This window comes from Chrysemys picta, chromosome 22 (genome assembly GCF_011386835.1).
Source record: "Chrysemys picta bellii isolate R12L10 chromosome 22, ASM1138683v2, whole genome shotgun sequence".
Classification (NCBI taxonomy): Eukaryota; Metazoa; Chordata; order Testudines; family Emydidae; genus Chrysemys; species Chrysemys picta.
The window spans coordinates 5,572,680-5,598,386 of NC_088812.1; the positions used below are offsets into that span (position 1 = coordinate 5,572,680).

The 25,707-nt window shown below is 53.4% G+C and overlaps 1 protein-coding gene across 7 annotated transcripts in view; it reads left to right on the top strand.

Moving 5' to 3' along the window:
- LOC101951586 (adhesion G protein-coupled receptor E3-like) overlaps nucleotides 1-25,707 on the top strand; it is a 48,179-nt gene extending 22,472 nt beyond the window's left edge. For 4 of the 7 annotated variants that reach the window (XM_065576100.1, XM_065576098.1, XM_065576102.1 and 1 more), the window contains exons 5-21: nucleotides 390-545; nucleotides 4,199-4,354; nucleotides 5,265-5,420; nucleotides 12,308-12,451; nucleotides 12,967-13,034; nucleotides 15,825-15,929; nucleotides 16,663-16,840; nucleotides 17,382-17,501; nucleotides 18,198-18,400; nucleotides 19,053-19,223; nucleotides 19,392-19,586; nucleotides 20,130-20,365; nucleotides 21,106-21,172; nucleotides 21,944-22,035; nucleotides 22,304-22,472; nucleotides 22,588-22,695; nucleotides 24,775-25,707. In XM_065576100.1, coding sequence (XP_065432172.1) covers nucleotides 390-545; nucleotides 4,199-4,354; nucleotides 5,265-5,420; nucleotides 12,308-12,451; nucleotides 12,967-13,034; nucleotides 15,825-15,929; nucleotides 16,663-16,840; nucleotides 17,382-17,501; nucleotides 18,198-18,400; nucleotides 19,053-19,223; nucleotides 19,392-19,586; nucleotides 20,130-20,365; nucleotides 21,106-21,172; nucleotides 21,944-22,035; nucleotides 22,304-22,472; nucleotides 22,588-22,695; nucleotides 24,775-24,810 — 2,360 coding nt within the window. In that variant the 3' untranslated portion in view covers nucleotides 24,811-25,707. The remainder of the gene's footprint in view (nucleotides 1-389; nucleotides 546-4,198; nucleotides 4,355-5,264; nucleotides 5,421-12,307; nucleotides 12,452-12,966; nucleotides 13,035-15,824; nucleotides 15,930-16,662; nucleotides 16,841-17,381; nucleotides 17,502-18,197; nucleotides 18,401-19,052; nucleotides 19,224-19,391; nucleotides 19,587-20,129; nucleotides 20,366-21,105; nucleotides 21,173-21,943; nucleotides 22,036-22,303; nucleotides 22,473-22,587; nucleotides 22,696-24,774) is intronic. The other 3 variants (XM_065576101.1, XM_065576103.1, XM_065576104.1) reach the window with 3 other exon arrangements.

The window sequence follows — 25,707 nt, forward strand, 5'->3', positions numbered from 1 at the left end:
CCAGAGGAGCAGAATGGGACAGCCCTGGCTATACTTCCCCCCTCCAACCCACAGGGATCCAAGGAGGAAGGGGGCAGAGGAGAGGCTTTGTCACCCCCCCAACACACAGGGAGCCTGGAGCCCCAGGGGGACGTCTCCCCCCCCCACATGGGGGATCTGGGTGTTTGTGGGGCTGAACCGCCCCGTACCTGGGACAGGATGTTCGGGGGGCTGTTTACGACATTCCAGCAGCAGAATTGGGTAACTGAGGATCAGGGCCTTAATCACTAACTGCTCAGGGCCCCGGTCGCCTGGGTCCCGTCACCCAGCTCAGTGCGGGGGTTGGGGGGCGTGATACGGGGAACATCTTCCTGCCAGGACTGTACAGAGCGTCCCCTCTTGCATTACAGATATTAACGAGTGTCTGGGGCCGAGCCAGCCAGACTGCGGACCCAACGCAAACTGCAACAATACGCCTGGGAGTTACTACTGCACCTGCATCGATGGCTACGAGTCCAGCTCTGGGAAAGCCAACTTCACGCACGCGAGTGAGAACACCTGCCAGGGTGAGCTCTCCCCTGGCCCCCACCTGTTGAGACCCCCACCCCTCATACACACAAATCCTCATTCCAGCCTGAAGCTGCTCCGCGGCTGCTGCTGGCTTTGGCAGTGGCCCGATGCCGTCAGCGAGGCTGTGATGAGACGTGACCCTCACCTGCTCCCGCAGAGCATGGGGCCGGGCTCACCCCTGTGCCCGGCGCTTGGACAGGGAATAAATCCCCGGGGTTAGAAACAGACCCACGGAGCAAACTCCTTGTGCTGCAGAGATGCGCTGGGGAGAGCGGAGGGGACCCTCGCTGGCCCCAGCACGCAGCATCTGAGCTGCTAGTGCCCCACGGAGCCTGGGAAGTGGCCCCGGGAATGACTCTGGTAATTGGGCTAAAGTGTTCTTGAATTTGCCCCCGTCCCCTATGGCTTGAGCTTCCGCTGGGGGCGGGCAGCCATGCTCTCCTCTGGCCTCTAGGGGGCACAGCTGCTACTTCGAGGGACCCTCCCACTGCCCCAAGCTCCCTGCGTGGGCAGTGGTGTCAGGGGCCATGTGCTGTGACTGGCATTGCCAGCCCAGCCCCAGGCTTCCCTGAGGCACCCCCAGTTCCAGCAGTCTGGGGCGGGGACATGGGGTTGGCGTTCGTTGGCTCCGTGTGCTGTCCCGGCTCTGGGCGGGTCGCCAGCCCGGCAGACCTCCATCGAAGTGCCCAGACAACCCACAGAGTCGGATCAGTGGCCAAGGCGCTCGGCCGGGTTTATCGCCAATGAAGCCCAGTGCCAGCGCCCAGAGATGCCTCAGGGACACGGCCACACGTCTGCCTCTGACAATGGACCCCGACAGTTACAGACTGAGACAAACAATCCGGGATAAACAACCTACGTACCAGCTTGTGTGTTTCACAACATGCTTGTTACCCCCCTTGTGCCTTTCTCCTGCTGCTTCAGACAAAACATCCCTTATTCCCACCTGGCTTTGTACTTTACTTCTGATGCTTCAGTCAAACCATCTTATCATGCGCTAGGCAGGGGAATCTCGTGCTGGAATGTGGTTACACAGTCACTGGGTTTTGGCAATGCCGGCAATATCGGTGCCGAGTTCATGCACCAGACGGTGAACTTGCAGACAACCCTCTGCTTTGTGACAGGATGTGACTGTTGGTGCCTGGGGGGGCCACACTGAGATTGCTCCATCAGGGCAAACTGCAGAGTGGGGCCGACAATCCCCCAATCTGCTGGTTAGTTCTGAAACTTCGATTCACAAAACCAGCAACAAAACAGCTGCTCCGATACCGTGCTGCTCACCCAGAAGCCAGAAACACAGCTCCCGGCTCCTTTTCTAGAATGGCTTTAAACAGGGCCGGCTCTGGCTTTCTGGCCGCCCCAAGCAAAAAAAAAAAAAAAAAAAACCCGCGGTGGCCAGAACAGCACCTGCGGCACAGCCGGAGCGTAACTCCCTGCCTTGCAGATGTGCCCCGGCTAGCGGGGGGGAGAGGGAGGGAGCGGGGGAAGAGAGAGAATGGGGGCGGCCAGGGCTTCAGCGGGGCGCTGCCGCGCGGCCCCTCCCACCATGCCCCCTGCCAGGAGGGCTCCACACTGCTCCGGTCGGCTGGGAGGGAAGGACGCGGGCTGCCCTGCCAAGCTTGCTGCAGGGCGCTCCCGTCCTCCACACCGCTGCCCCCTACAGGGCGTCCGGAGTGGAACAACAACAACAAAAAGTGGCCGTGCCGCCCTAGGATTGGGCGTAATGCCGCCTCCTACAAGCTGCCGCCCCAAGCACCAGCTTGCTCGGCTGGTGCCTGGAGCCGGCCCTGGCTTTAAAGGTAGAATTTGGGTCATTTAGCCGGCAAGTTGCTTAACCCTTTCTGTCTCAGTGTCCCACAGGGCCGGACTTTGCTCAGAGCATCACTTCTGCTGACTTTGGTTCTGGCCTTGTACCAGGCCCCTGCTCCAGGCTCTCTCTGCTCCAGCTCCATGTCGCTCCCCCAGGGCAGCGCTGGGAGGGGGCATGTGTTGGGACTGGCATTGCCAGCCCAGCCCCAGGCTTCCCTGAGACAGCTGCTTCCAGTGGCATGGCGGGGGACACACGGGCTGGCCAGCTCCGCATCGCTCCCCAGGGCAGGGAGTTTGCCCAGGACACAGACCGAGAGGTCTCTCTGGGCTCGCAGTGCAGTGGATTGGGAGACCCCTTTGCGCTGGTGAAGCTGACGCATGTACCAATGCCAGTCCCCTGGCAGGGGATACCCACATGCTGGTGTCTCCACCGGGGGACGCTGGAAGGTGCCAACTGCTAAATCGCTTTGTGCTGGTCCCTGTCTGTGCTCCCTGAGCCCCCCGAGTCAGCAAAGCACATGCTTGGCTCCAGCCCTGCCCAGATACGCACTTAACTTGGCTGCAGTGGGTCTCAAGTGCATGGCTGAGCTCGTGACGACAATCCCAGGAATTAAAAAAAATAAAAAACCAGCTTAGCTTAGAAAATCATGAGCTTTAGAAAGTCCAATGAGCCAGGGGCAGTGTCTGGATTGAATTCAATTGAAAAGGGGCAAATTCAAAGCAGACACAGGGAAATACTCCTCCACCCGGGGCAGCAGTAGCCTCTGGAACTCACTGCTACCGCGGCCTGGAGGCTGTGAACGTGTCGAGTTTTATAGAGGGACTGGCTGTTTCTATGGGGAACGACAATGCCTGGAGCTGTGCTAGGTAATGGACAATAATTCTGGGAGGGAGGGAAAAGCTCCCACTTCAGGGCTTAAGCTGCCCTCTGACTATTAGAAACCAGGAGGAGACTTTCATGGGGGCAGATTATCCGCCCCCCCTGCTGCTGCAGGACTCTTACACCTTCCTCTGTAGCACCCATCGCAGACGGGATACCAGGGTAGATGGGCCTTGGGGCTGACCATGCCTGTGTGTTCCTCTGTGATTGGAACCTGAGGGGGATTTCTGCCAAGTCCCAGTGTTCCCACATGTTTGAAGCAATGCAGCTTCAAACGAACTCATAAATCTCCCCAAATCTTGGCCCCATTGGGGTTTGGCCCATAGAGGCCACAGTGGTTGTTCTGAGGTCTGAAGGTCCGCTTCCCTCTGTTATGTTCACAGCACACACACAGTTAGAAACAAAGCAACACATCCTCTCACTGGCAGGCTGCAGCTCAACACAGGGTTTAAATTTCAATTAAATTAAATTAAATTAATGGAGATATCCTATCGCCTAGAACTGGAAGGGACCTTGAAATATCATGGAGTCCAGCTCCCTGCCTTTACTAGGAGGACCAAGTACTGATTTTGCCCCAGATTCCTAAATGGCCCCCTCAAGGATTAAGCTCACAACCCTGGGTTTAGCAGGCCAATGCTCAAACCACTGAGCTATTCCTCCCCCAACACATGATTGTCACCCGAGCCCCCTAGCCCTCAAGCAGGTCCAGGGACGCCCCTTGGAGATATAAAGTGAGAGCTTGTGATAATAACACAGTTTTCAATACACCATATTCTTGAGTGCCCATTCCGCTGCCAGAGCAACCTAGTGTGGCCTGAGTGTAGCTGAGAATCAGGCCTGTGATTGTTAAGCTCCCAGAGGCCTGGTCACCTGGGTCCCATCACCCAGCTCAGCACAGGTGGGTGATACAGGAACGTCTCCCTGCCAGGACTGTCCAGAACATCCCCTCTTGTGTTGCAGATATTGACGAGTGTCAGGGCCCGAGCCCGGCAGACTGCGGACCCCACGCAAACTGCACCAACGTGCCTGGGAATTACTCCTGCACCTGCATCGATGGCTACGAGCCCAGCTCTGGGAAACCCAACTTCACACACGCGAGTGAGAGCACCTGCCAGGGTGAGCTCTCCCCTGGCCCCCACCTGCTCAGACATGCACCCCACAAACTCATTCCCAGCAAGGAGCCGCACCAGGGCTGTTGCCGGCTTTGGCAGTGGCCTGAGGCCATCGGCGAGGCTGTGATGAGACGTGACCTTTATCTGCTCCTGGAGACCATGGGGCTGGGCTCACCCCTGAGCCCGGCGCTTGGATGGGGAATAAACAGACCCACAGAGGAAACTCCTTATGCTGCAGAGATGTGCTGGGGAGAGGGGAGGGGACCCTCGCTGGCCCCAGCACGCAGCATCTGGGCTGCTAGTGTCCCCCTGAGCCTGGGCAGGGGCCTCGTGTCTGGGCCATGGAAATAGCTCAGTGCGCTCTGCCCCCTATGGGCCCTGGGGAGGAGAGAATAGCCACAGCACAGTGTGCCCCAGGCACACCCCTAATCTTACCGCTTTGGGTCCTGGGAGGCAGGGAATAGCTGCAGTGCTGGGCACCCCAACCTCGGCCCCCTACATCAGGGGCTAGGAGCAGGGTGGGTGCAGGACCCCGACAGCAGCTCCACACCAGCTGGGGTGGCCCCTTTTGCAGGGTGGGGGATTCTCGAGTGGTCGTTCCGGTGCCAGAGCAGCCTAGTGCCGCCTGAGCGTAGCTGAGAATCAGGCCTGTGATTATTAAGCTGCCAGGGGCTCGGTTGCCTGGGGCCTTTCACTAGGGCCGGCTCTAGGCACCAGCGTCCCAAACATGTGCTTGGGGCGGCTCTTTTCAAGGGGCGGCATTCCGGCTTTTTTTTTTTTTTTTTTTTGCTTAGGGTGGCAAAAAACCTGAAGCCAGCCCTGCCTGTCACCCCGCTCGGTGCAGGGGCTGGGGGGATGATACGGGGAACATCTCCCTGCCAGGACTGTACAGAACATCCTCTCTTGTGCTGCAGATATTGACGAGTGTCTGGGACTCGCTGGAGTAAACTGCGGACCCCACACAAACTGCACCAACGTGGCTGGGAGTTACTACTGCACCTGCGTCGATGGCTACGAGCTCAGCTCTGGGAAAGCCAAGTTCATGCATGCGAGTGAGAACACCTGTCAGGGTGAGCTCTCCCCTGGCCCCCACCTCACTCTGCTCGGTCCTCCCCCGCACTCATACACACACCCCTGTACACATTCCAGGCCTGGTGCTGCGTCAGGGGATGCAGCAGCAAAGGCACCCAATCTACTCACTGGGGCTGTGATCAGCTGTGACCATCAACTCCTGGGGGCCAGGATCTCCCCTGCCTCGGTGTTTGGATTGGGAATAATCCCCTGGGTTTGCAGGGAGGCGCCGGGGAGACGGGTGGGGCCCTCGCTGTCCCCAGCACACAGAATCCAGGATGCTAGTGCCCCGAGCCTGGGAAGGGGCCTCGTGGATGGTCCACAGACAGCACAGTGCGCTCTGCCCCCTATGGGCCTGGGGAGCAGGGAATAGCCCCAGCGCAGGGCACCCCGGCCACGCCCCCAATCTGCCCCCTCCCTCAGGGCTGGGAGCAGAGCCTTTTCCACCCCACACTGACAGGGAGCCCCCTGGATGGGAGGGTGTTTCCCAAGGGGGCCATTACGTCCCCTTAAGCAGCCAGGGCAGCCTGACCGGAGAAGGGGCCGGGGCGTTCCAGGCCCTTGTTTGAGACGTTCAGCTGGTAGTTAGAGCTTGTATCAAGTCCTACCCGTCCGTTCCCATGGAAACCGCCCTTTACACCCCCGTTTGGGGTGAAGAACACTGGGCCCATCGAACTGGGAGAACTCAGGAGCCCATTTGTTCAAACGCTTCCCCTGGCAGAGACCTCGCCCAGCCGTTCCTGCGCCCAGCCCCCGGCCGCGTGGGATAACCCCAGCCAGTGTCCTGGGGCAGGTCTAGGCACAAGAAGAAATCAGCGCTGCGGTTATCTCAGCCAGCGTCCCGGGGATTGTCCGGTGTAACAGGTTCTGGCCAGGCCCCTGTTAGCCCAGCTCCAATTAAAGGATATTAATTGGTGCTGGCTGGGTGTGGCTCACCAAAGGGCTTAAGGAAAAACACCGAGCTGGCTGAAGGAGCTGGCTGGAATGGACTCTATATAAACGGTGGTGGGAACTGACACAGGGAATAAAAGGGTCCTGGTGCTTGCATAACAAGTGGTCTCCGACTGATTTTTGGGACGAGCAGCGAAGCGCTCCGTTACATATGGAGATAGCTGGTATCGGGAGCCGTGCGGAGAATCCCTAGGGCTTGCCCCCGGGGGAATTGATGGCGATCGCTGTTCTCTTCGGAAGCGCACTGATTATTCCAGACCAGAGTGTCCGGATGGGGAGCTATTCCACAGGAGTTGTTACCATCAATTTCCCCATGCACTTAAGCCCCTAGAGACACCCAATCTCAGAGCTCCCTGCAACTTGGAGCGAGTTTGGAAGCCTCAGGACACCCGTTTGCCCAAGGGAAGGGAGAGCTCTGGCCGTACCACCAAGAACCCAGCACATGGTGCCCCTGCTTCAGCAGACAGAGTGTCGGAGCTGGGAAAGCGCTTTGGAGCAGCGGCTGTGCTGTGGCTGGATGTGTGTTCAGTACCTGGCACCACAGGGGCCCTGGCTGTAGCACTACCCACTATAAAGATCTCAATCGAACCAGGATGGGGTGGATAAGGCCACTGGAAGCTCTGTTTCCATCCCGCATGGATTCTTGGAAGCCTTTGGGGGCGGAACCCGATTGTACGTCATTTCTGGAATAAAGCAAGTTCTGGAAAGGTGGAGCTGCCTTGGTGCTTTCAGAAGAACCCGCGAGTGTCGCAGGGTCGAGGGGCGGAGGAGGCAGCACTTGGCAGGATGCAGCTGGTCGGTTCTTACAGGGTTCAGTCTGCCCCGGGAGGAGCTCAGCCTCTCAAGAGGCAAAACGGTGGCCCCGGCCAGGCTGAGACACAAGTCACGCTGGCACTTGCACAGCACAGACGGGATCAGAGCTGGGGCCCATCTAGCCTGGTATCCCGGCTCCAACGGGCCAGAGCCAGATGCTACAGAGGACGGTGGAAGAGCCCTGCAGTGGCAGCCGGGGGATAATCTGCCCTCACTTCCTGGTCTCTAATACTCAGATGAGCTGAAACCCCACAGCAGGAGGTTTTCTCTCTCTTCCCAAACGTTTGTGCCCTTTAACTATGATCACTCTGGCTGTTCTCATCATCCGTAGGAATGTCCAGTCGCTCCTTGAATCTTGCTAAATTCTTGGCCTCAGTGACTCCTGTGGTGGGGAGTTCCACAGGCTAATCGCACATTGCGTGAAACAGCCTTTCCTGGGCTCAGTTTCAAATTTCCCCTCTTCTCACTTCCCCGACGGCCCTTGCTCTCGTGTTATGAGGTGGGGAGAACAGAAGCTCCCCATCTCCCTTCTCTATCCCGGTCAGTCATTTATAGACTCTTAACACGTCCCCTCTTACGTTCACTCTAAGGTAACAGTCGCAGTCTTTTCAATCTTGTTAGAAGAAAAAGGAGCAGGTTGACTCAGAGGTGGATATGAGTACAGGCTTCTTTATTGCAATACTTGTTCCCCTCGACCCAATTGTCGAGTAAGCGCTGGATTCGTTATGTCTTTTTATTTGTTAGTATGTAAACGCCTACATCCGTTACAACACTCCAAAAGTTGTTATTAAGTAATAGAAACACTCATACTGTGAGTATGCCCATCCCTCTCTATTGTTCACAGCATTACGCATATTATACAGGAATTTTTACCTTGAAAATACATTTCTTTGCAACAATCTGTTGCCATAAATTTTCCTCACCAGCAATTCTCAGGGGAGGGAGGAAGGGGCCTCAGGGCTTGTTTATGCAGCTGGGAAAGGAAGGGAGGGGAAGATAACATTTTTTAACCTTCTTTCACACAAAGGGCATTTATTTGACAACTACATTTCTCCTACAGCTGCATCCTTATCAGCTCATGGGTTGCAGAGGAGGTCACCCCATTGACTGATATTATTTTCTATACCCTTCCTCTAAAGCAGCTCCCCATTTGTCCCTTCCAGGGGCGGATGGCTCATTCAGGCATTGCCGTCTGCACTGATATTGCGGCACTGGGCATCACCAGATCCGCTTGGTAGCTTTAGCAAGCAGCTGGCGCGTGTCCTGGCAGGGCTGCTTTTCCCTTCCCAGCTGGAGCGGCTCATTCCGGACAATAGCCAACTCGCTCCCGGTCGCTGACCCAGTAACTGAACTCCTGGCTCTAACCAGCCCCATCTCCCCAGAGCATGGTGTATTTCGGATGCCTGGATTATCCCCCAGCAGCGTCACCCCAGTGCCCAAGGTACAGCTCCTAGATCAGTCTGACCTAGCGCTTTCTCCCTCCTTGTAGACATTGACGTTACATGTGTAAATGCAGTTGAGGATTTGGGAGGAGTCAAAAGGATCCGTCTAAGCTCTGCACAGGTACAAAAGGAGCTGGAAACAGTCATGGCAAAGGCATGATGTTTCTGGCTTCTCAGCTGAAGGATCAGAAATGGACACCGTGTAGAGTCAAGCACAGGAGTTTATTACGCACAGTGCCGGCGGAGTGTCACTTTGCTTATTAGGCTCAGAGACACTGCAGAACAATTGATTACAATAGATTATATAGGGTGCTCATTGGGTGGAAATAAGCGATGGGGATGGGATTTCCCAAGCCCCTGGATAGGTTCTAGCAGCAAGACAAGATAAGCACAATAAGCCAATGGTCTAAAAGTTTACATAATGGCTCCGCCCATGGTTCAAATTAACATATTACTAACATACAGGTAATTATTCTTAAACTATTTCTATTAAAGTCTATAGGTTAAATCTTAATTTTGGGGTCCAGGGGGATGAGGTCGCCACTCTCCCAGTTGACCAACAGGTACATTGCTGGTGATTTAAAGCAAAAAAGCAGTTGTTACTATTTAAAAATAACAATTGTTTATAGTTTTACCCTTGCATTTTTGTGAACTGGGATTGGCATACATCTATGAGGGGAGGGTGTCATTACTCACGTCAATCATGTTAGGCCTCTCCCTGAATTCTGTTCTGGCACCTGTACCACAGAGTTAACTTGGAGGCCCTTCTCAGTGCTTCGTGTGTCTATAACTTGCGATGAGGACACCCAGTTCCAACTCACCATCTGGAGTTATGCTGACTCCGCTCATTGACTTGAAACACACAAGGTTGTCTGTTTACTCCAGGTTTTCTTAGCCATGTATTGTCCTTTGTTAGCTAGCCCTCATCCGGGTCTATATGAAAAGTTCTTAACAGAAGCAGTAGTTAAGATTTTATATTCACATTACATGGATTATGGCCCTTCATCTGCAATGTTCCTACCATGTGGCGTTGCCTTAAAGCCCCACCTCCTGGAATCACATGATTCCGCTTTTAGCTAAAATCAAAATTAGGACCTGGCCCTCATGGTGGAGGAAAAATTGCCAAACTTTATGCTGGGTTGACCGACAGTTCCTAAACCAGAGACAAACATGGATTTAAAAAAAAATCTCTGGATTTTTAAACCAATCTCATGACTTTTTTGCAGCCTGGTGAACGGTTTGGGGCTTTTATTGATTGCTTGGTGTTGGCAATGCTGTTAATGCACGGCCACTGAGCTTACCCAGGATCTCTGAAAGTAATCCACTTGCCTGGATGGGGAAACTAACCAGGTTGCCCTGAGGTCTCGCTCTTTCTCTGCGCCACACCCGGGCAAAGTGTCTGTTCTGACTCCCAGCCTGTCTTACAAAATGGAAACTGAGCCCAGGGACTGAACGTCGCCATGTCTCTTGCCATGGTGCTTAATTCCCCTGAGGCAGGAGCGTAGGGCGCTGGGGATGTCATTAGGAGCTGCAACATCCCCCCAAACCTGCCGCTGCAATCAGAGCCCAAGATGCTCTTTCGTAGCAGAGCTTTGAGGTGGGGGCAGTTCAGGTCTTTGCAAAGCAAACTGGGCTGAGACGGAGCCGAGGACTCTGTGTTGGATCAACCTTTAATACAGCTTGGGCTCAACAAGCCCATTAGTTTCTGGAACCCCATTAACCGAACCCTCAGCAGCTGCTAAGGAGTTGGCATCACAAAGGAACCAGCTTGGGTCATCAGCAGGAATCAAACCCAGGACGTGCCTGCTGAAAGCACACATCTCCGCTGCTGGAGCTAAGGGAGTAACTCCAGTAACAAGTCATTGTAGCAGGCTGTTATCTACTTATGGGAACCAGCCACTGGAACAGGACAAACTTGCTCGCTCCTTGTTCCATGGCTCAGCGGCCTTCGCTAGAGGCTGGCCCATACCAGCCCCTCACAGGCATGACATAGGCATGTTCCTTTCCAAGAGGTTTAACAAAGTTGAGTTCCCTGTCAAAGGAACAAGAGATTTTTTCCAGCCCTGGTGCACTCCCGGCCATGAGCCATGGAGACATAAAGCTCTTCTCAGTGAGGGGAAGCAGAGGGTACAATCTGGATGGTGAGGCAGGGGAGACACATTCTTGGCCTTCTATGGAAGAAACAAGCGGAAAGAGACAGGTCTACTGGGTCGGGTGTGAGACTGGGACTCAGGAGAGTTGGGTTCCAGTCCCAGCTCTGTTACTGCTGGGTGTCCTTGGGCAATTCTGTTCCTCAGTTTTCTCTCCCACCTCTTGTCCATTTAGACGAGAAGCTCTTTATGGCAGTATGTGTGCAGCACTTTGGAACACAATCCAAGGGAAGGATACGGGAGCTCTTGTCTCTCCCCGCTGATTGACTTGATGTCCAGGCGAAGGGGATTTTAGCCACAAGGATTTCTGTGAGAAGCAAAAGCATTATGAATAAATATCGGGGAGAGCTTAGCTTTCTTCTGTGGCTCTGTACCTACTTCCTCAGGAAGGAGCATTACCTATCTGCCTGCTCGTACACTGGCCGACCATTAGACTGTTTGGGTGAATAAATGTCCGTGATTTTATTGGAAAACTGTTGGCTCTGAAAACTTGTCACTGGTGTTGTACAATTGGTTAACTGAGTCCCATGGTCTTTCTCTGCTTCCTGATTGGACGGCTGAAATGTTGGGTTAATAAGAGGTGAATGTCGAATTCCAGCACTTGTTCCTGGCTGGGATTTCCAACCCACAGGAATGACTGACGATGCGCCCATCCCCCATGCGTCGCCACCAACTCAGTGCTGCTGTATGTGAAATGGTCACAAAGCGGGGGCCAGAGCCCCAGTGGTGTCAATTGGTGCAGCATCACTGGCTTCAGTGGGTTTTTGTCCCAGCTCTGCTTCTCCATCTCTCATTGCCCCAGACAGGACGGCAGGCTGTCTCTTTTAAGACTTCTCTTTTAAGTTTTTTTCTGAAGTTTTTTCGTTTAACTATGCCTACTTTTAAATCCGCAAAAGAATGTCCAGGAAGATGGAAGTGTTCTCCTACTGGTGTTTCTATGTTACCATTCCTGATGTATGATTTGTCTCCATTTATTCTTTTATGTAGAGACTGTCCGGTTTGGAGGGGAGGAGGGAGGAGAACAGAGATGCCTTGAGTTGCTTGGCTCGCTCTGCCCCCTCCCCTGTCAAAAATCTCTCCAGTCCTAAAGAAGAGTTCTCCCGTCTCCTACAGCAGCCCTGATTGGCTGCAATTCCCCAGGAGGTGGGGAATTCAGGAAGGCAGCCAGTCACAGGAGGACTCTCCCCAGGCTGATCTAGAAATCACAGGAAGGCTGGAGTTTCTCCTGTGTTGCTAGACTGGCTGAGAGATATTCCAGCGTCCATTGGGCAGTATCTAAGATAGCAAAGTCCTGAGATGGAGAGTAACCAGGCACAGGGCTCATCTTGGGAAGGAGACTGATGTCCCGCTCCAGTATCTGGTCCATCAAGAGGATAACAGCTTACTATTGCTGCCTGGCAATGGATTATTCCTTTAACATACACCTCACTGTGGTGCTGGAAGTTCCAGGTTCAAAACCCTGCTGACCACATTTCCATTGTGAGAGATTCAAAACAACTTCTCAATGGGGCCTCTGATTTCTCTTCCCAGATGTTAATGAATGTCTCAGATCCCCTGACATCTGCGGCCAAGGAGCCCAGTGCAACAACACCAACGGGAGTTACCAGTGTGCCTGCCCAGCCGGCCACATCCCTTCCACCGGGAGCTGGGTCCAGAACCAAACCACGTGTAAAGGTGGGTTCTCCGAGCAAGCAGAGGCGTCTGTACCCAGCAGGTCACTTTGCAGAGTAGATGGAAACATAACAAGAAGTCTGGGAGGCAGGCAGGGGGCAACCAGCTTATCCCCCTGCCCTCACACTCACGGTACCCTCTAGTGCTGATGTACATACTTGGGGCTGCCAACATCCCTGTGTCTGTAGGAGGAATGCCTGCAAACTCATCTGGTCACCTTGGGACACACTTAGGTCAGCTGGAGGGTGGCAGAATGGAGTGGAGGGGGGAAAGCAGGGGACAGGAGCAGGAGGGACAGGCAAAGTGAAGTGTAATTGGAGGGGAGAGAGACAGAGTGAGACGGGGAGGAAGGGAGGGAGTTTTGTAGCAGCCGCATGTTAAACTCTTGGCAGCGCAGGACTGGCATGTGGAGAGAGCAGCCATCGGGCCTGGGAAAAGAAGGGGTTTTTCCACCAGGCAGGAGTGAAAATCTGATATGAAAGCTCTAACGTCTGCTCCTCTCTTCCCATCGCTCCAAGTCCCCAGCATTAACTCCAGCGCTGAGTTCGAGGGAATCAAAGAGACGTGCAGGAATTTCTCTCTGCAGGTACGTTTGAACCCATCATTCATTTGTTGGGGATTTTGCCCTGTGTTTTGTACCAACAATATGGAAATTCCCAGACAAAAACCTTTGCTGTTGGTATTACAGGGACCCCTGTAAACCCCATCCAAGATTAGGATACTGTGTTTGTTCTTTTCAGCGCTGGGACTCGATCCTCCTCATCCTTGTAGACTGGTCCCAGCTACATGCGATCAGCTGTTCAAGTCCATCTCCATTCCAGTTTGTCTTGAAGCAGTTCCTTAGAAACTCCAAAGCTCATCAAATCCTTTTGTAGGCCTGTCACCCATCTAGTCTGGAGTCTCCCAAAATCCTCTTATCTTCCACATCTACGTTTAGCACCTTGTTTCCTGTTTGTTCTTCTGACCTTCTTCTCACAGCCCACACCATCTGAGCCTGGTTCCCTCAGCTCCTCTATCATTGGTCCTACTTTCACTCTTGCCATAATTCGCTCATTTCAAACATGATCCATCCTTGTAACTCCAAGCATCCATCTTAACATTTTCACTTCCTCTGTCTTCAAGAATAGCTCCTGGCTCTTCCTCAGTCCCCGGCTTTCAGAGCCATACAAAAGCGGAGGCCTGATCAATGTCCTCTAGATCTTACTTTTCTGTTTGATAGGCATTCTCCTATCGCAGAGCACACCCTCATTTCTGTCCCTTTACTCCAGGCCTTTCCCAGTCGGCTTATAATCTTGTTGCTGAGTTCATCATTTTCCTGTACTATCATAGAATCATAGGACTGGAAGGTCGTTGAGAGGCCATCTAGTCCAGTTCTCTTGTACTCATGGCAGGATTAAGTATTATCTAGACCATCCCTGACAGGTGTTTGTCCGCCCTTGCTGCAATTTAAGACCATTGTTTCTTGTCCTATTGTCAGAGTTAAGGAGAACAGTTCTTTTCCTTCCTCCTTGAAACAACTTTTTATCTACTTGAAAACGGTTACCATGTCTCTTCTCAGTCTTCTCTTTTTCAGACTAAACAAACCCAATTTTTCGATCTTCCTTCCTAGCTCATATTTTCTAGACTGTTAATGATTTATGTCGCTCTTCTCTGGACTCACTCCAATTTGTCCACATCCTTCCTGAAATGAGGCGCCAGTTGAGGCCTAATCAGAGCGGAGTAGAGCGGAAGAATTACTTTTCGTGTCTTGCTTATAACACTCCTGCTAATACATCCCAGAATTAGGTTCGCTTTTTTTGCAACTGCATTACACGGTTGACTCATATTTAGCTTGTGGTCCACTATGACCCATAGATCCTTTTCCGCAGTACTCCTTCCTAGGCATTCATTTCCCATTTTATATGTGTGCAAGTGATTGTTCCTTCCTAAATGGAGAACTTTGCATTTGTCCTTGTTGAATTTAATCCTATTTACTTCAGACCATTTCTCCTGTTTGTCCAGATAATTTTTAATTTTAATCTTACCCCCAAACCACTTACAAGCCCTCCCAGCTCAGTATCATCCTCAAACTTTATAAGCGTACTCTGTATGCCATTATCTAAATCATTCATGAAGATATTGAACAGAACCGGACCCAAAACTGATCCCTCTGGGACCCCACTCGGTATGCCCTTCCACCGTGACTGAACCACTGATAACTACTCTCTGGGAATGAAGTATCAGAGGGGTAGCCATGTTAGTCTGAATCTGTAAAAAGCAACAGAGGGTCCTGTGGCACCTTTAAGACTATGTGTGCAAGAGATTGTTCCTTCCTAAATGGAGAACTTTGCATTTGTCCTTGTTGAATTTCATCCTATTTACTTCAGACTATTTCTCCAGTTTGTCCAGATCATTTTGAATTTTAATGCTATCCTCCAAAGCACTTGCAACCCCTCCCAGCTTGGTATCATCTGCTCACTTTATAAATGTACTCTGTATGCCATTATCTAAATCATTGATGAAGATATTGAACCAAACCAGACCCAGAACTGATCACTGCGGGACCCCACTCGATATGCCCTTCCAGTTTGACTGTCAACCACTGATAACTACTCTCTGGGAATGGTTTTCCAACTAGTTATGCACCCACCTTAGAGTGGCTGCATATAGGTTGTATTTCCTTAGTGTGTTTATGATGTCAGGTGAGAAAATATCAAAAGCCTCACTAAAATCAAGATATACCACGTCTACCACTTCCCCCCTATCCACAAGAAAAGCTATCAGGTTGATTTGGTAGGATTTGTTCTTGACAAATCCATGCTGACTGTTACTTATCACCTTATAATCTTCTAGGTGTTTGCAAATTGTTATCAAACCTTCTAAAACTTTTGTAGTTTTCCTAGTGGCTGGTCCCCAGACTTACACGCCCATTGTCTTCCTGCAGGAGAGCATTGAATCTACAGACCATATACTCTGATTTCTTCTGCTGATTTTCATGCCGTTACTTTCCAATATGCACCTCCATGTCTCTCTGCATCTTCCTTCATTTCCTCTTTCCTCTCCCCCCACAAGCACTACGTCATCTGCAAAAGGCATATGCCAGGGGGCCACTCTCTGGCTGCTTTCTGTCAATGCCTCCAGCGCCGACGTGAACAAAAAGGGGCTTAGTCCCAAGCCTTGATCTATTCCAGCTGTTACTAGAAACTGTTCCCTTTCTCCACATGAACCTCGCTCTGTGGCAACAGCACCATCGTACATGTCCTGGACACGTCTGGTAGAAAAGTTTTATTCACTCAATGAGGGGTGTCAGGATCAGGCCCCTGCATAAGTCAAACACCAATGTCGGTCGCCCGTCAGTGCCTGCAGAACTCACCCTCTGCCCTGGGTCTCTCTGCAGGGAAAGCGGAGCGGCGAAAGCAGCAGTTGTTGCTCTTTCTTTAATTCGACCTTAGACATTTTGATGTCCGTGTTTGGAGACGAGGGTACGGAGTTATCACTGGAGGTGAGAGGCTTCGTCCCTTGAATGTGCCCTGCAAACTAGTGCCCCTGTGTGTGCCCCAGAGCCCTGCGTGCTGCTCTGCCGGATTAGGAGTCTCGCTGGGTTGCGGGAGAGGGAGACATGTAGATGCTCTTCAGAAAAGATCTGTGCCCTCCATTGCTGTGGGGAGGGGGGTGCTCCCTCTAGTGATGTTTGTCTGTGTCTGCGTGCACATGCCCTGTAGTGGTGTGAGTGCACGTTTGTGTTTATCCACCCATCTGCACCCACTAGTGTTCAGAACTCTTGTTGTTCATCAGAGGTGCTATACTGCTAACAGTTAATGGGGATTCTCCTTCAGCTCATCTGTCAGTGACCTGGGTTTTTCAGGCAGCAGGATCTGGGCTCTATCCCTGCCCTGACAGACATTTCTGAGCAGCTGCCGGATGGAGCATAGAGACAGCCTAGGAAGCCGTGGGCTTGTGACAATGTTGTTCCCTGGCATCTGTAACAGAGGGATGGGGGAGCAGGAGCAAAGATGGAAGGACAAAGGGTTCTAGCCCCAGTTAGCTTCAGATCCCAGTGGGGCCCCGAGTCAGCCTCAGTGGACCCCCTTTGTAAAAGGCTCCCACTCTGAGAGCACTGCAGGCCCCTCAACTGGGAGAGGCTGTGATGCCCGATGCACCCTGGGAACACACGGGACGTGGCACCTAAACCCCCGGACTTCTCGCTCCCAGGGCTTTTCCTTTCCTGTCACCAGGATGCGACTCGCTCTTTCAACTCCATCCTGAACAGCACCTCCCTCTGGGATGGCGGAGACAAGGGGGACGTGGGGTCGTGCGTGACAGTCCTGCTGCAGAGCGTGGAACTGGCCGCACTGGCCACTGCGCTCCGGTCTCCAGAGAGGACAACACAGAACGTGACAACAGAGTCTATGGGTGAGGGGGGATGTGTGGCTCTCACTGTCACCTGCTGGCTGCCGTGAGATATGGGGTTATATACTGTGCCCCAAAACCACTGGAAGTTAGAGCCTATATACCATTGTGGATGTGAGCCTGTGTTCAGTACAGACACAGAACACCACTGCCCCTGCACCAGGAAATATAACCCAGCCCTGCCAGTGCCCCCAGGAGCAACAGCAATGCCTGAGAAGGCATTAAAGGTAATATTTGGCATTCAACCACTAGGGGCTGCCACGCTGAGCCAGGCGCCTCCCCCCACCCCCACTACTGCCCCTGCTGGGGACGCAGCATCCACAGGGAGACAGAGCCAGAATGGGTGGAGGGGATACAGAGGGGTGATCAATGGAACTTGGTGGGGGGTCTCCAAACGTCCCCCTCCCACAGGGCAGAAGATCCCTGAAGCCCCCCGGCTCCAAGCGGAGTGGGAGGGGGTGGATCTGGCCCAGAATGGACAGATTCCCAGGGAAGTGGTTTCACAGTGAGAGGCTCTGTCACTCCTCACCCCCACCCCCTGCAGCTGTTGAGACGCGGCTTGTCACAGGGGCCTGCAGCCAGCACAGTGAGGTCTTCACGCTGAGAGCTTACGAGGAGATGATGGACGTGCACTGTGATACAGTCACCGGGGCAGCCACACAAGGTACTCTCCTGGGGATGGAGACACCCAGGGACCAAACCATGGCACAGAGCAGTTCCCGGGCACTGAATCACAGTCTGGGTTCCCCCGTTCCTACCTACATACCCATGGATCCCCAGGCCAGGCCCTGGCCTCTGTCTCTCGCCTTGGAGTGCTCCTTGCTGGCTGAGCCAGTGGTTCTCAGGCTGTGGGTCATGGAGCTGACACCTTCGTTCCTGCCTGTCCCACAGCTTGAGCCCTGAGCAGTGAGGAGTTGGGGGCAGAGGGGAGACGGCTCATGAGAGGGTCTCTGGTATGAAGTGGGCCCAGAGAATGGAAAGGGCAGGGACGGCCTAGTCTAGCCAGACCCCCAAATGGAGATGTGGGGACCAGGGTAACGTGTACCTCAGCTGCCATATTCAGGTACTCCAGCACCAGGGGAAGCTCATCCCTGGCCAGCCCCTCTCCTGGTCTCGCTGAGAAAAACTGAATCTTCATCTCAGCATCCTGCAGCTCGACGTTTCCAGCCGGACGCGTTCCTGGGGGCTCCGAGGGAGGAGGTAGCACAGTCCAGTGGCTAAACCTTAAGAGTTGTGGCCAGGATCCTGGGTTCCATTCCCAGATCTGCCACAGACTCACTGTGACCCCTGGGCACCCGGCCGGCTCCTTCTTTGCCATAGCGTCCCCAGCTCCCTAACGAGGGATCATCTCCTCTCCCAGCAGGTTTGGGGGCTGCTGCTTTTATTTCCTACTCCACCCTGGACTCCATCATCAGTGCGAGACGTCTCAGCGAGGGAAATCTACCGGCTGGTGGGAAGCTGGAGAAGAGTCATCTCAACTCCAGGGTGGTGAGTGGGGCCGTCGGAGACGGGAGACCCATTCACCTCTCCAGACCCGCAAACTTCACCCTGCGCCACAGACAGGTGCGTGAAGGAAGAGCCTCTCGCTTTGCTCCATATCTGGGGCTCCAGAGGGGCCTATAGAAGGCACCATCTCCTGCCGGGCATTTGGACCGTGCTGCCTTTCTGGCTATCGATGGTCCTGAGAAGAGGAGGCCTCCTTATTCCTGATGAGTTGGGGCTGTTTTCCTGGAGGAGGTTACCGGGAGTCACACCACGACACATGGCTGTGCAAAGTGCTCTAGGGTAACAGCTCCGCTTAGCTCACCCCTGAGCCAGAATAATTGGAAAGCCACTTTCTATTGATAGTGGAGTTCAGGAAATCAGCATGAAACACTGATTTGGTAATGAAGTTTTTACGGTGCATATGTGTATGTGTGAACAGAGCACTGCCCTCTGTTGGATGCAGTCAGAACTGCTCAGCCATGTGCCACGTTCCTTATAGTGCTAACAGCTAGCAAGGGTTTATTTCCCTTTTGCTCCAATAGCAGGGCCTGTGCTTTTGGAGCAGTGGGTTCTCCGTTCTCTCTCTTCTGTCACCGGGATGGCCCCAGTGGGCACTGGGGGCTGCGTGGGGAGAGCCGTGGAGCTGTAGGTGACCCCAGGTTTGCTATAGACTTGTGATAACAGAAATGATGTTCTGTGGTCCTGTGAGATGATTCTGTTGTGTTTCTAGGCCAAAAAAGAGGAGGACGAGGCTCTCTGTGTCTACTGGAAAGTAGTGGCTGAGAACGGGAGCTGGTCTCCAGACGGCTGCACTGCCGTGCACACGAACAGCACTCACACCACCTGCAGCTGTGACCTTCTCTCCAGTGTGGCCGTCCTAATGGCTCCCACCACAGTGACGGTATCTCACCGTGAGACTCGGATCACAGGGCTGGAGCTTGAGCTCCGTTTTCAGCCATGAGCAAAGCTCTCCCTGGAGCGACTTGGGGCTTTGCTGGGGAAAAGGCTCAGTTAGAACCGAGAGGGCTGGGCTGGGGTCACTGGTGATTCTCCCTTTGCTGTTTTACAGGAGAATTACCCACTGACCATCATCACCTACGTGGGACTGACCCTCTCCCTGCTGTGCCTCTTCCTCGCCATCCTCACCTTCCTCCTGTGCCGCTCCATCCGCAACGTCAGCACCTCCCTCCACCTGCAGCTCTGCCTCTGCCTTTTCATGGCTGACCTGCTCTTCCCCACAACGGAGACCCAGATCTGCAGTGAGGTAGGGCCTGATTCTCCCCTGCTCTGTTCCTCCACTCGCAGCAGGGCTGGGGTGTGTGGCTTTGAACCCCTTTGTGATCCCTGGATTCTGGGCTGTGCAGGAAACTGTAGGGATTACTGGAGGGATATTTCCACCCCGTTTGCCCCCTTCACACTGGGCACAGTTGCCTGAGTGTCGCCAACCCCTGGAGTTCAGCCAGTTCTATCCCTATGTCACAGTCTCCCTGTGCCTCGATTCCTCTCCTACGTGACTTGCCCATGGTCACCCAGGGACTCTGTGGCAGGGCTGGGAATAGAACCTGGATCCCCTGAGCCCTTCTCCCCTGCTCTAACCACTAATCTCTGCTCCCTTCCTGCATCAGCAATGTGCACCCACAGGACCCTCCATAGACTGAGGAACCTGCCGTCTCTGGGTCATGGAGATCTATAACTGGAGACCTGTCCTAGCAAGAATCCCGGTGTGACCCCCCCGCAACAAGTCTCCCCCATTACTCAGCATTTCCCTTCCCCACCGCAGTGTCCCTGGGCTCTCTGTCTACCCCAGGTTGCATGTGCTGTCATTGCTGGGCTCCTACACTACCTCTTCCTGGCCTGCTTCTCCTGGATGTTCCTGGAGGGGCTGCACCTCTTCCTCACCTCCTGGAACCTGAAGGTTGTGAATTACACCAGCGCCAGCTGGTTCAAGAAGAGATTCATGTACCCGTTCGGCTACGGATTCCCAGCCCTGGTGGTGGCTATTTCTGCAGTGGTGAATCCTGAAGGCTACGGAACTTCCAAACAGTACGTGTAGCGTCCATCCCAAAGGGGAGCTGGGATGTGACTCCCATACTGTTGTCCAGCTCACCCCAGGTCTGACTGAACCTAAATTTCCCTGCTCAGTCTGCCTGGTAGCTGAATGTCCCCCTGGGACCCTTCCCATCCCCAAGGACACTAAGCTGCCCCAAGCGCTGTAGTTGAGTTGCCCACCTGACATCTGCACTCCTCACCCCACTGAGGTTGCAGAAGAACAAGCCAGAAAGATCCCAGCTTGACTCCCAGCTCCCAGGCTGGGTTGTGGGGCTGGTGGGCAGGAAACAAATGCACCTTCTTCCTGTGTGCAAATCCCCGAGGATCCCCTCTCTAAAGTGAGCGACTCACTAAAACAGGGCGTGGCGTGTTCTAGACACCCCAGGCTAGATCCTCAGCTGGTGTAAATCAGGGTAGCTCCACTTCCTTCAGTGCAGCCAGGCCAATGTCCATCTGCCACATGTCTGGCCCTCCAGCAATACTGCGCCCATCCACCAGAAAGGGTCATTTGAGGAGGTGGAAGAGGAAGTGGTGGCTGAAAGCAGGAGATGCTGAGGTTCATGGCGAGGGCTGTTTACCTGCTGCCCACAAGAGAGTCGGCCATGTCACAGGCAGGCTGAGATCCATCTCGCTTTTGAGAGCCAGCTGCCCTGTGATCCCCCCTCTCTGCCCCCGGGGCTGAAAAAGGGCAGTGATCCCATTAACGTCACCTTCTTCTTCCTCCCTCCCTCTAGCTGCTGGCTAAGCCTGGAGAGAGGCTTTCGTTGGAGCTTCCTGGGTCCAGTCTGTGCCATAATCCTGGTGGGTACCTCCCAGAACCACAGGGCCCCATTCTCCTCTCACCTCTGCCACCCCATTGATTTCAGTGGAGAGGAGGAGAACGTGGCCCATAAAACACAAGGAAAGACCCAGTTATGTCCCACCTGGCTCATCTGCTGTGGTCAGTCCTGGGATGAGTCCCTGTGCTGTATCCCCCGGCCTACAGCCTTTACTCGGGCACAGCTCCCATGGACGTCAGTAGGAGTTTTGCCAAGTGAAGACAGCAAGAGTTTGATCCAGTCTAGTTAATGACCCAAGGAATGAGGACGGGAGAGGGCTACACTCTGAAGTGGCTTTTATAGGGGTGGAAACAAGTGTCCCTACATATTCCTCCCTACCCCCTGGGGAATTTGGTGGGACAGGGAATTTGTTACAGCCTGAAAGTGGCAGGAAGTATTCTAGAGGCAGGACCTGGAATCTCTGAGCCAGATCCTGCTCTCAGTTACACCAGTGTAAACCCAAAATAACTACTAACTCCACTGGAGAGGCTCCATATTTAACTGTGAGCAGCATCTGGGCTCTGTGATCCCATTGATCCATCTCAGCCCTGGCTGTGCTGTCAATTCCATGCCTGGGGAGGGACCGAGAGCTGCCAGGGGATATTACAGGAGAGGGGATGATTCCCACCAGAAATGAGCAGTCACCGGTTCTGCAGTGTTCAGATCTGTCTCCTGGGATCGTTCTCTGCCTCAGCTGGAGTTACCGGCCCTGGATGGGATGTTTTACAGGAAATATTTCCCACTGTACCCACAGATAAATATAACGTTCTTTGCCTTGACCCTGTGGATCCTGAGAAACAGACTCTCCTCCCTCAATGCAGATGTGTCCACCCTCAGAGACCACAGGTGAGAAGTCAATGAAAAAATCCGGGAGGGTCAGATGCCTTGGTTTGGAAGGTCCTTGGCACCGGGAGATTGAGAGGTATTGCAGGAGGGGAACAGTATATCTAGGATCCATGGGGATGAATTCCCAGTGTGTTTGCATTGACAATAACCCTGTCCCACATAGGAAAGCCAGGGACAATAGCTCCACCCTACTCTGCCCGGATCCTTCTGACCCAATTGCTCTCCATAGGGTTATTGTAACGGGATCTCTCCATATGCCTTTACCCAGGTTACTGACCTTTAAAGCCATCGCCCAGCTCTTCCTTCTGGGCTGCACATGGAGCCTTGGTCTCCTCCAAGTCGACCCAGCAGCCACAGTCATGGCATATTTATTCACCATCGTCAACAGCCTGCAGGGAGCCTTCATCTTCCTGGTGCACTGTCTCCTCAATCGCCAGGTAATGCCTGTGCCTGTCAGCGCCCACCCAGCACCTTCACCGGCCTCGCGGTGGCCATGTCTGATCTTCTCCGAGTTAGTTACATAGTGCAGTGACCATGTCCCTCACTCTCCAGGTGAGAGAGGAGTACAGGAGATGGATCAAGAGATTCCGAATGTTCAGCACAAACTCTCAGACATACGATCTATCCATGTCTGCTATCCCCACCACCAGCACCAACACGGTAAGAGGTCCTCTGCTCTGTTCCAGTATCAGCCTGTGAAACAGTCATCTCTAGCTGGGTCTCATCACTGCTGTAAAGGTGCTTTGCCCCTCCAAATGATGCAGGATTGGTTATGAGCCAGCTGGGAATATCCCTGCAAGTGTTAGTGAGAGTTGGTCCCGATCGAGGAGTATCCTAGATGTCTTAGGCACCAGAACAGAATGCCCTGTCCTGGCACCTCCACGTTCCCTTCCCTTGGCTCTCCTGGGAGCTCCAGGAGTCACTCACTCTGGGCTAGGCAGGCATTGGCTCTTGCAGTGTAATGATCTGAATAGATCAGATTGTCCCCTGGGATTGAAACCTTGTCAGTGCAGACAGATCATCTCCAATGAGCAGTCAGCACCGTGAAGAATTTCCCTTGGCTCCATTATCCCTATGGGTCAGGCTCCAGGGGCTGTGTGTGTCTCCTCCCAGAGACAACCCACCATTACACTCTCAGTGGCTTTGGAATCTATTGTTATTTTTCTGCTTTTCTTGCCAGCTTGCCTTCTGCCAGGGGGAGTTGGCTAAGACATTTTTAGTAAAAATCACGGAGAGATCACGTTCAATAAACAAAAATTCACTGAAGGCTGAGACCTGTCCTGGGTTTGACTAAAAATATGCTGACAAAATTAGGAGGCGGGTTCAGCTCAGCACCCAGTGCTGAAGGCGCTCCGCAGTACCCCACCACTGCTGCAGTGAGTGGGAGCTTTGAGGTCCTGCACTCCCCATGGTGGCTGAACAGCTGTGGGGGGTCCTCCCACCTGTGGCAGCAGGGAGCTCTGGGGAATTCCCCACCACCTGCATCAAGTGGGAGCTCTAGGGTCCCCCATTGCCCAAGGGGGATGGTCTGCTATGTGGTCACCTCACACCCCGCAGCAGCTGAGAGCTCCAGGAGGTTCCTCCCTCTGCCCACCATGGCTGCGCAATTGCAGTGTCCCCCCGTCCAGGGCGGAGATTGGGAGCTGAGGGGAAGGCCAGATGGGAGCTCCAGCCCCAGGGCAGAAAATGTCATGGGCCACTTGGACCGGTCTGGGAAGGGCACAGCCAGGGGGGAGCTTTACATCGATATCCTGGAGGAGGAAGGGGGCGGAGACAGTGGGATCGGTGGGAAGGGGGTCACCTCTCCGCTGTGGGAGAGCCAGAGGCCGGATTCGGGGCGCGGCAGATTCAGGGGGTGGCATGGAGGGCTCAGCCCCTCTGAGCCCCCAGCCAGTGGCAGAGGAAGAAGGTGAATGTGGTAGGTGTGGGGATGTCGGGAGGAGAATGGGGGGACAGGTGGAGTGGAGGATGGGGGTGAGTGAGCAGGAACTGGCACACGCCCTATTGGCCCAGATCACCATGCTGGAGAAGCAGTTGCAGAAGGCCCATGGGAGCTGCAGTTCCCCCAGCAGGAGGGGGCTGCGGGGCAGCAGCGGGCGGAGGGATGTCCCAGCTGATAGCAGCTGGAGGTGCCTATCAAGGCAGACATGGTCAAGGTGATCCAGGTGCAGTGGGAGCCAGAGAATGCCGCCAGAATGGCCATGGGTGTGGTCCACCGGCCCCAGTGGGTGTAGAGCCTGGATACCAAGGAGCCCTACTCCACTCTCCTGTGGCCTGAAGCTGGGGGAGCTGGGGATGCTTGGTAGTGGAGATGGCCTTCCCTGTCCATGCCGCCATGCTCTATGCCACCCCCTTCCATGGTGTCAAGAAGATCAGCATCATGGCCGAACACCATGGGGAGGATACGGGCCCTAGCAGCAGAGCCTCGCCAGATAGGGCCCAGTGCAGGGGTGAGGGTGGGGCGCCCCATGGCTTTCCTCCCCCATCAGGCTAGGGAGCTCCTTGCTCCCTCATCAGTCTGGCGTGGGAATTATTGGGGAGCAGAGCTAATTGGAGGGGAAAGGCCTCCTTTCCGTGACCTCCGTGACATAATCATAGCCGTATCCATGAGCAAACTCCTACCCCAGAATATATTGGGCAGTGTCCTTTGCCTCAGTTTCTCCCCTTGTGGTGTGAAAGTCCAATAAATTCTCCTTTAACCTGCCTTTGCCCTTTCCCTCCCCTATACCCCACTCACAGTTGCTGTCCTTGGTCGGCGAAGGCCCAGAGTTATGAGCGTTCACGTGAGTTCAACTCCCACTGGAGGGGTGGGAGGTATGGAGATGGCGTCAAAAAATGCCTCGGCTCCTGCTGCCACAACCACATATACAACTGAAGTCTGGCCTGAACTACAGACCTATATCGGTATTGTGACGTTGCACTCCATATGTTTATGGAAATATGCTTATGAGTGTAAATATAATGTTACTGGAATATGCTTCATGCGAAAGGTCTCTTGTATCATTACAAAGCTTATAATCTACTGAATGTGTTCATCCTATTTGTATGAATGTAACAATCCTGTATCTGAAGCTAGAAATATGAAGTATTACTCTGAAGTCCTATTGTAACTATGCAAAGTGTGGGCCATTAATGGTGACTCCCATTAATGAGGTTGTGAATGGCTCTGTTTACTCACAAACCTTCCTCGGTATGTGCAGGCCAGCCCTGAAAGAATGGAGAATGAGGTCTTACAGTGACATGTGATCATGTCACTGGTACTGGAATCCATCTTAAACCTGGTGTTTTTCCATTTAGAAGGAAGGGTGGGGACCCAGAGAGACAAAAGATTCTCGCCTTGTGCCAAAGCTATAAAAGGGGATGGAACAGAACAAAGGGGGCTGCCAGTCATGAGAAGTCCCCCAGTTACCACATGAGCTGGAACTAACAAGGACTATACCAGGGGAAAGGATTGGGCCCAGACTAGAAAGGAGTCTAGTCTGTGAAAGAAGCTTATTGGAATATTGCTGATGGTGAGATTTACCTGTATTCAGTTTCCTAATGTATTAGGTAAAGACTTGCGTGTTTTGATTTATTTTGCTTGGTAACTTACTTTGTTCTGTCAGTTATTATTTAAAACAAATTAAATCCTACTTTTTATACTTAATAAAATCACTTTTGTTTATTAATGAA